This window comes from Petaurus breviceps, unplaced genomic scaffold (assembly GCF_028583685.1).
Source record: "Petaurus breviceps papuanus isolate PSGF00001 unplaced genomic scaffold, PetGlider_PUasm1.0 220, whole genome shotgun sequence".
NCBI classification, from domain to species: domain Eukaryota; kingdom Metazoa; phylum Chordata; class Mammalia; order Diprotodontia; family Petauridae; genus Petaurus; species Petaurus breviceps.
The window spans coordinates 13,880,858-13,889,600 of record NW_027185876.1 but is presented as its reverse complement, the minus strand read 5'-3'; the positions used below and the strand labels follow the sequence as shown (position 1 = coordinate 13,889,600).

The 8,743-nt window shown below is 44.7% G+C and overlaps 1 protein-coding gene across 1 annotated transcript in view; it reads right to left on the bottom strand.

Annotated features, from left to right (window-relative positions):
• Nucleotides 1-5,936, bottom strand: part of FCRLA (Fc receptor like A) — a 10,360-nt gene extending 4,424 nt beyond the window's left edge. Inside the window, exons 1-4 of the mRNA XM_069094637.1 lie at nt 5,628-5,936; nt 2,988-3,008; nt 2,528-2,731; nt 1,440-1,703 (exon numbers count right to left, since the gene is read on the bottom strand). Coding sequence (XP_068950738.1) covers nt 1,440-1,703; nt 2,528-2,731; nt 2,988-3,008; nt 5,628-5,760 — 622 coding nt within the window. The 5' untranslated portion in view covers nt 5,761-5,936. The remainder of the gene's footprint in view (nt 1-1,439; nt 1,704-2,527; nt 2,732-2,987; nt 3,009-5,627) is intronic.
• Nucleotides 5,937-8,743: the final 2,807 nt, after the last annotated feature.

Sequence of the window (8,743 nt, the reverse complement as noted above, 5' to 3'; positions counted from 1 at the left end):
ATAGATACATATAGATATTTAATTATATGTCTGTCTATATATCCATCTGTCTGTCTGTCTAGTTGGATTTAACAGGACTGTGCTGGAGCCAAGTGGATGGGGCGCATATGAGCCAATTGTTGGATTTTTAGTGTTATACCTCAGAAATCAGCAGACCTACAAATCAGAGCTTGGTTTATTGTTTTGTTTATTGTCTAGACCTAAGAAAGTGATGGAGAAAATGTTAATAATCCAAATTAAACTTAAAAGCATGTCATGTATGCATTTTTTCCCCCTGGGAGAACTGGTTTCTAAACATTTACTAGTATACTGCTGATTGAACAGCTCCATAAAATATTGCCACTCTCTCTTCCTGCCTGAAGTTACTTTAAATATACTTTGTATTTGCTTACTTGTATCTGTGTTATGTTTCTCCAGCAGAATGTAAATTCCTTAAGGACAGAGATTGTTTCTGTTTTGTCTTTGTAATCCTAGCACAATTCCTGATAGGAACTCAGTTTGTGACTTCACTCATATGGTCTGAGAAAACCCTGTCTACCAATATAGACTGACACTTTCTCTGAAATTTATACTCAGGTAATCGCCTAGAGCAGAGGTGTCAAACTCAGGAATGGACCCTAACCAGATTAAAATGTAATTGGGAAATGTTTAACAAAATAAATGAAAATACAGTGCAACATTGATAGGGCTCATTTGGAACTTTGTAAGTCAGTATGTGACTGGCAGGGATCCATATACATCAGTTTGACACCCACAGGTTTAGAGCATTGGAAGTTCAAGTGACCTGTCTTATAGCTGGCATATGTCTGAGGCCAGACTCAAACCTAGAGCTTCCTGGTTCTGAGGACAGGTATCTAGTCACTACTTCTGGGAACACAGTAGGCACTTTTAATAAGTAAGTTTTTTTTTAGTGAATTTAATTGAATTCTGTCAAAATATGGAAAGTAGCAGTAATGGGAGTAAAGAAATCTGAAGGGTCAGAAGGAGCTATTGTTTCATGCTTCCTCAGCAAATAAATCTCTCTTAAAAGTTGATTGCTTTAAGAGCCCAGCCACTCCTGAACCTGGCCACAGTCCCTGCCAACACTCCCCATGATTCATAAGAGGGAGGGTGGGTGATGGTGCAAAACTCACAAGTTTAAGTGGGAATAAAATATTTGGAAGATAATTCAATAGAAATGTGCATGAAAGCCCTTGGTTAATCTCAAAGTGCTCTATAAATGTAAATTCTTGTTTAAATGACCTTCCCACCTCCACCTCAGAGAGAGCAAGAGAGTTCCTCTGACCTTACTTTACCATGGTGGCTCACCCTTTGGACACTGAAGTAACCTCTATTCATCCCGCCATTCCCCAGCCAGCTCCATTCTGGGCCACTGGCCCCTAACAAAGGCTCTCATTCATAGTGCCAGCACCTCCCCTGAACCCCACCTTAGCTCAAACCTTGTACTTTAAGGAACACAGCAGCTGCTGTCTTGGCTCCAGGGCCAGGCCTCTTGAAAATGCCACTGCAATGATAGTGCCCACTGTCCACTGCATGAACTGTGCTGATAGAGAACACAGGTTCAGGCCCGGGGGGCCCCAAGGCTGAGCTATCTCGGTAGAAAGTAACCTGAGACAGAGGCCAGTCACCCCATGCCAGGCAGTGAAGGACTAGAGAGTCACCCTCAAACACAGGCTGGACGGGGAGCTGTAGTATCAGCCAATCTGCAGTCCAAAATAGGGGGAGTTACTTCATTGCTCAGGATCATAACCCTCTTCTCTTTCTCCATCCTTCCACACCTCCCCAGCCCTGGCTCCCCTAACTTTCTGAGACTTCTGGCAGCTCAAGCCCCTAGGGAGGTGGGGGATGGACTGAGCCCCTGCAGTGCTGAGCTACAGAGGAAGTAGGAGAAGGGGGAGATGGAAAGGCCTATTGTATTGCTAGGGACAGTTTCCTGAGGACATTAGTATAAATGGACTGTGGCAACAGAGGTAATGAGCAGTACAGAGAGCCCTCCTACCCAATAACTGGTATCCAGAAGGGCGACTGGCAACCCTGGTCCCCAAATTCCCCCTCACATACCACATCTCTCCCCAATTTAGAATTTAACTCACTCCTCCACCAACCCTTCTCCATGACCCTTCCCTCAGCATCATCTAGCTGCCATGGCCCCAACTCCATGGGCAGGAGATGCTCAACTTCTTACTTTAATAGTCAGTGTCCCCCTTTCTACTGTAAAACATTTTCAGAGCCAGGGTCATAGGTTAGTGTTGAGTAGAATCCGAACAGGACAAGAGACTGTAGAGCTCAAAGGGACAGAGGGAAGGCTAACCTGGTGAGTTTTGATACGGGGCATGAGAAAGGCAGGAGAGGAAAAACTGGGCTAGTGGGTCCCAAGATTGAGCTTGGAACAAGTTTGGGGTGGGAGATGAGGTCTGAGATTTGGGTTGGGGGTGGACTAGGGCTTGGACTGAAGCTAGGGAGGACTGTAAGTATGGGGGCAGGTAGAGAGATGGAACTCTAAACTGGATCAGGGACGCTCACTCACCATATGATACAATCAAGTGTAAGGGGTTGCTGAAAGTATAGCTCTTGAAGGTCTCATAAGAGTATCCCTCTGATTCTGTCTCAGAGGTCTGGCTGACATGAGAGCTGAAGCTTGATGTCCTGGAGTCCTGCTTGTCATGGTTGTTGACACTCCCAGGAGGTGATCTCCCCTCATACTGCAGGGTCATTGGTTGGCTCTGGAACACTGAGGCACAAGGTGACCTGAGTGGATGGTTTGGACTTTGGGACAGTAGAAAGAGTCTTTAGGGGGATGTATCCTTCCTGCCCTCATCTGTATTCCCACCCCTTACTCAGGAAATGGCCAATTCCAGGGAAAAACTGGGAGAGCCCAAGCCTTTCCTTCAGTAATTTCTTCATTCATTTGAGTTACTGACCCCGCTTCTCTAAGATACAATAGGGTGGAAAAAGATGAGGGGCATAGAGGGGAACGGTGAATTTACCAGCTCGACTGTCAGCTGTTCCTGTAAGAGACCAGAGAGATTGGTGATGAGGCTCTGAGTGGTGGGAAGGAACTGAATGGATCAGATTTAGAGTTGGGGCTTAGAAGTCATCTAATCCAGCTCCCTCCTGTAGGAATGAGGAAACTAGGGCCCAGAGAAGCTGTGACATACCTAAGGTCACACAGCTATAAGTGACAGAGAAGAATCCAACCCAGGTCCTCTGACTCCACACCCAACCTTCTCCACTCCACCACAGAGAATTAAGCTTAGATTAGATTAAACTCTGGGATTCTGATCCTATGAGGGGACCCGTTCAGGGACAGGGTGCAGTTTCCTTTGCTCTGTTGGTGATTTTTCTCCTCTTTCTATACTTTCCCAGGAAGATTTTCCTTCCCCTATAGTCTTGAATACCTTTCCTCACAGAAGGGTACTATCACTTGACTCTGTCCTCCAGCTCCCATTGTCTTCTCTCCAGTATCTATCAGGCATCTCTCCCAGGTGACCCCTGCTACCTCAGAATTTCTTTCCTTTTTTTTTTTTTAAAGCAATCGGGGTTAAATAACTTGCTCAAGGTTACACAGCCAGTTATTTCTGGGTGTGGGGCTGAGTGTCTGAGCCCCATTCGATCTCCAGGTAATCCTGACACTGGAGCCGGTGCTCTTACTCACTGTGCTACCTGGCTGCCCCTACCTCAGAATTTCTAAGGCAATGACAGACAGCCTTTGTCTTCAGCCTATCTCCCTGCTACCCATCCTTACTGGTTATTGCAAAAGTCACTTTTCACCCTTGTCTCAAAATTCAGCACCACCATCCTACATTTACTCTGCTTCTTACTCTCTCTCTCTCTCTCTCTCTCTCTCTCTCCCCCCCCTCCCCCTCTTATGGCCAGTGCTGTCTTCCCCTTGTCCCTCCCACACATGGAGCATTCACAAACCCACACCTTGGTCCCATCTTCTCCAGTCAATTTCCACCTATTCCAAGTCCTACAATTAAACACCTATCTCTAGTCTAGTGACTTCCCTATTACTTCTAACTTTAGTTTGTCATTTAAATCCCTCAACAACTTGGTCTCAACCTATCTTTCCAGTCATCATACCTCTTCATAACATGCTGCAGTCCAGCCAAATTATCCTCCTTATTGTTCCTCATACATGGCACTCCATCTCTTGCCTCTCTGTGCCTTTGCCCTACCTGTCCTCCGTGCCTGGAATGTATTTCTTCCTCTCTTCTTCTTACTACCCCTTACTACTCCTCTAAGACTCAGCTCAAGCTCTACCTTGAAGCACCACCTTGGTTGTTTTCTTAAGCCTCCCAGGTCCTAGTGCCCCCCTTAATCAAATTGCTGTGAACTTATTCATATTATATTCAGTGCATGCTTACTTAGATATAGTTGTCTCCCAGGAATTTAATACAAATTCCTTTAAGATGGAGACTATTTCACTGTTGTATTTGTATATCCATCACCCAGCATTATGCCTGGTCCACAGTAGGTACTTAATAAATGCTTGTTAATAGATTGGTTTCTTCAGTCTCTAATCAGATCTCTTCTCTGTCTTCTTTCACTCTCCAAATGCAACCAAGCACTAATCTTCCCCCTCAAGTACCTTACCCTGATTACCTCCCTCAGCAACATCTATCATTTCAATTTATTCCAGGTCCTTTACATCCATCTGTTCCCCAGACCCTGGGTACCTGTATCCCTCACAGAACATGCTGGGTAGCTTCCCACACCTTGTCCATTAAACTTCCTGACAACCCCCCATTCAAATCTCTCTTGAATACTCACTCCAAAAATCAATTCTGACCATCAATAGGTAATAATATTAAAGTGGTAAGGTCAGTATAAGCCCCCTTTTAATCTATCACCTTTCCCTCCCTCTCCTTTTCTTCATTCCTTTCTCTTTTTCCTTCCTTCTTTCCTTCCTTCCTTCCTTTTCCCTCCCTCCCTTCCTTTCTTTTTCCTTCTTCCTTCCTTCCTTCCTTCCTTCCTTCCTTCCTTCCTTCCTTCCTTCCTTCCTTCCTCCCTTCCTTTCTTTCTCTCTTTCTCTCTCTCTTTCTCTTTCTCTCTTTCTCTCTCTTTCTTTCCCTCCCTCCCTCCCTTCCTCCCTCCCTCCCTCCCTTCCTTCCTTCCTTCCTTCCTTCCTTCCTTCCTTCCTTCCTTCCTTCCTTCCTTCCTTCCTTCCTTCCTTCCTTCCTTCCTTTCTTCCTATCTCACCCAGACTGGATATGTAAAAATGACTGAAAGTGAAATGACCTGACTGGAAGTGAAATGATCCCTCATGGGCTTGATTCCAGTAGATCAGTGTAGAAGTTTGACCCACTCCACTTCTGATCTGGGCCACTTGTATCCTCCTTAGACAGCCTGGTAACTCTCCCCTCTCCCTCCACCAAGTTTACTATATTAATGCCAGACAGCACAGAAACCCAGCTGACTTTATCCCTAGTGCAATTCAGAGCTTCCAGACTCAAGAGATCCACCAAGCCTCAGGGTCCCCCCAGTAGCAGAAACTATAGGGGTGCATTACCATGCCCAGCCCCTTTCTTCACCCATAGACAGATGACATTTAGAAATTCAAAAGCATGCCCTTACCCAAGCACCAAGACAGTAAGCACACACAAATGCTCAAACACACTCCTCACCCAGCAGCAGCAGTGCTACCCACAGTCTCACAAGAGAGAGGACAGGAGTCCAGGGAGCAGAGTCCCACAATAACATCCTGATGCGTGTCTTTGGATCTCTTGCTACCTCCAGCTTACTGATGGAGTTCAACATGAAGCCTCTTAAATTAGAAAAGAGGAACTCAACATAACTGCCTCTTTACTTTACCTCAGGGTTATTTCCAGCTCGTTTGCATGTTTGTGTTCAGCCTTCATCCCCTAGATCATCTCCAGACTTTTGATTTTTAAAGGCAATTCAGTATCTCTGGAGCACTTCCCTCCCCTGCCATTCATAGGTGTAATTATTATCCAACTGTTAACCCCAGCCCCGGGAGAAAGAGGAGGAGTAGTGCAAGAGTTGCTCCATTTTACAGATGGAGAAACTGAGGCCAAGCAAAGGGAAATGATTTGTAAACAGGCATACACAGGATACTGCAGAGCCAGACCAAAGCCCCGGGTGTTCTAGTCACCCCAGTGACAAAATTCCCAAGTAGATTGGAGCAATGGAAAATCAAATTCCAAGTCCGTCCTGGTCAGCCCCATTGATCTGGAGAGTTTGCCCAAGTTTGTGACAGGCAAAACCCTCTTTCCTGGCAGAAGCACTGAAAGAGCTTATGTCCAGAGGACCCAGGACCCAGGCTCCTGCCAGAAACACCCACTAATCCTGAAGAAACTGGAGACAGGGGGAATCAGATGGCTTGAGAAACTCAAGAAGGAGGATCCAAGGCAAGGAAAATAGGACAGTAAGGGCATCTCTCTTCACCTCTGAGCTGCCTCACTGTCTTTATTATCCTTTCTATTAGAGGTCTCTCCTTATACTCTGGTCTGTGCTCCCAGGAAATCTATACTTAGGGTTGATGAAAAATGATAGAGACACTCTCTGTTGGGGACAGGGGAAGGTCTGTTTTTCCCTGAAGTAGAGGGCAGTTGATGCCTAGGGAAGTCTGAAATTCTGAAGTGAGTACTGTGTTACACAGAGGTTAGTTAGAATCACAGAATCATAGCACTTGAGGGTTGGCAAGGTCCTAATAGCCAACTTGTCCAGTCCATCTACCAAAAGGATTCTCACTATAACTTTCCCAACAATTGGTCCTCTGACCTTTGCTTGAAGACCTCCAAGGAAAGGGAACTCACCACCCCTCAAGTCAATCCATTCCACTCTTGTATGGCTCTAATTGTTAGAATGCTTTTTCCTGATGTCATGCCTAAATTGTTCCTTGTTCTATCTATGCTCAGGGGCTAAATATTACAAATTTAATCCCTCTTTAAAACCCTTCAGATACTTGAAAATAGACTTCAAGGTACCCCTTCCCCTCCAAGGCTTCTCAGCAGGCTAAATATCTCCAGTTCCTTCACCTAATTCTTACACAGCAAGGATTCAAGGTCTTTCACCATTCTAGTTTCCCTACTCTGGACACTTTCCCACCTATCTGGAGTTGGTATGTGACCATTGTATATGATTACTCTGCTTTGTTCAAATCAAACCCATCATAGGAATCAGCTGTATCACTTTCTTTGAAGCTTGAATATTTGTGAATCTAAAAATAAATGTAAAAAATAAAGAAGAAAATTTCCATTGTTCAAGTTAAGAGATGTGTGTACTCATGAGCTTGGTCCCATCTAGTCTGGGAGGAGCTGAATTTGGTTGTGAAGGGGAGAGGGAAGCAAAAGGAGACTTGGAGGCAATGAACCTTGTAACAGGTGGGGCACAAGAGACGAGAAAGAACGACCTAGGCCTGCCCCCAATAAAATTCTTAAACCGTACACTTGCATGATACATTTCAGTGCACAAAATGCTTCGGCATATAGTAGGAGGGAGGAGGGCAGCACAAGCACTGAGCAGTGGAGTGAGAATCCAAGATATGGTTTAAGAGTTCTAATAGTTAATAATAACAGTTATATGACCTCAGGCTTAAATTTCCTCAGCTATAAAATTGAGAAAATACTTGCACTACCTCCCTACCTCACTGATCACATGTCAAGAAGGAGGAACAACCAGTGGACAGCCTGTACTCCATTGGTATCCATGCAATGTCAAAAGATCTTGAGGAAAGCTCATGAGTAGACCTTGTGGGCAGGACTTATTGGGAGGACATGAGCAAGAGTCACAGAGAATGACAAGGTGTGCATGGTTCATCCTATAAACTGTTGGAGGGAGTACCTTTATCGTTGTGTAGGGCATGTGCAAAGTTGCCTTTCTTGAGTCCAGTCAACCATGTATGTTAGCTTAGCACTTGGTTGAATATTGTGGTTAACAAAGCCACAATCACCTGATTACCCACTGAGTAGGAAGAGCTGATGACTCAGTGAACTTTTAAAAGGGAGTAGCTTATCCTTAGTTGTGATTTCTCTTAATACTTGCAGAGTATATGAAGGACTCAACTAGATGAGTCTGAGCCTGGGCATCTGGTAGCATTCTCTGATCATAGGTGATCAGACATTGACCCTGAGATGGATATGTCCATTCTCAGAGACAGCTTCATGATTTTGAAAGGATGGAAATACTAGAACAATCAGTAGAGCTGTCTAGTTTCAAGGCGGGTTTATGCTCTTGGAGATGACGGGCAAGGACTAGGTTGACCCAATCCCTGGTGTGACTTGCCAGAAGATATCTACCTTGAGGGGGACAGAGCAGAGTGAGGTAAAATGTAAAAATGCCTCATCAGAAGTACTCTAAACTGCTTCATGTTCAGATGTTTTCATCACTGTATCTTGTTTTAAGGGGTTTTTAGGGTTGTTTTGTTTTTAATGCAGAGATACCTTTTATGTTAAGCATTGCTTTGTATAGGGGAAATAGATACCTGTCCCATGCTTGATTTACATTGTACACCTTTCTGTGTGCAGTACCTTTCTGCTTACCACTTGAGAGACTCTAGATATGAATCAAAACCTAAATTTAAAAAAATTTTCCCTAGGGCATGGGGGTAGGGGTGGAGAGTGTAATGAATTGTGTGAGAAAAGGTGTCTAACCTGTCTTGTTAGAAGCCAGGCTTCTTACTACAACTGAAATTGGTTTGTAGTGCTTGGATGAGCAGATGATTCTCTTAGTGCAGAGAGAGAGAGAGAGAGAGAGAGAGAGAGAGAGAGAGAGAGAGAGA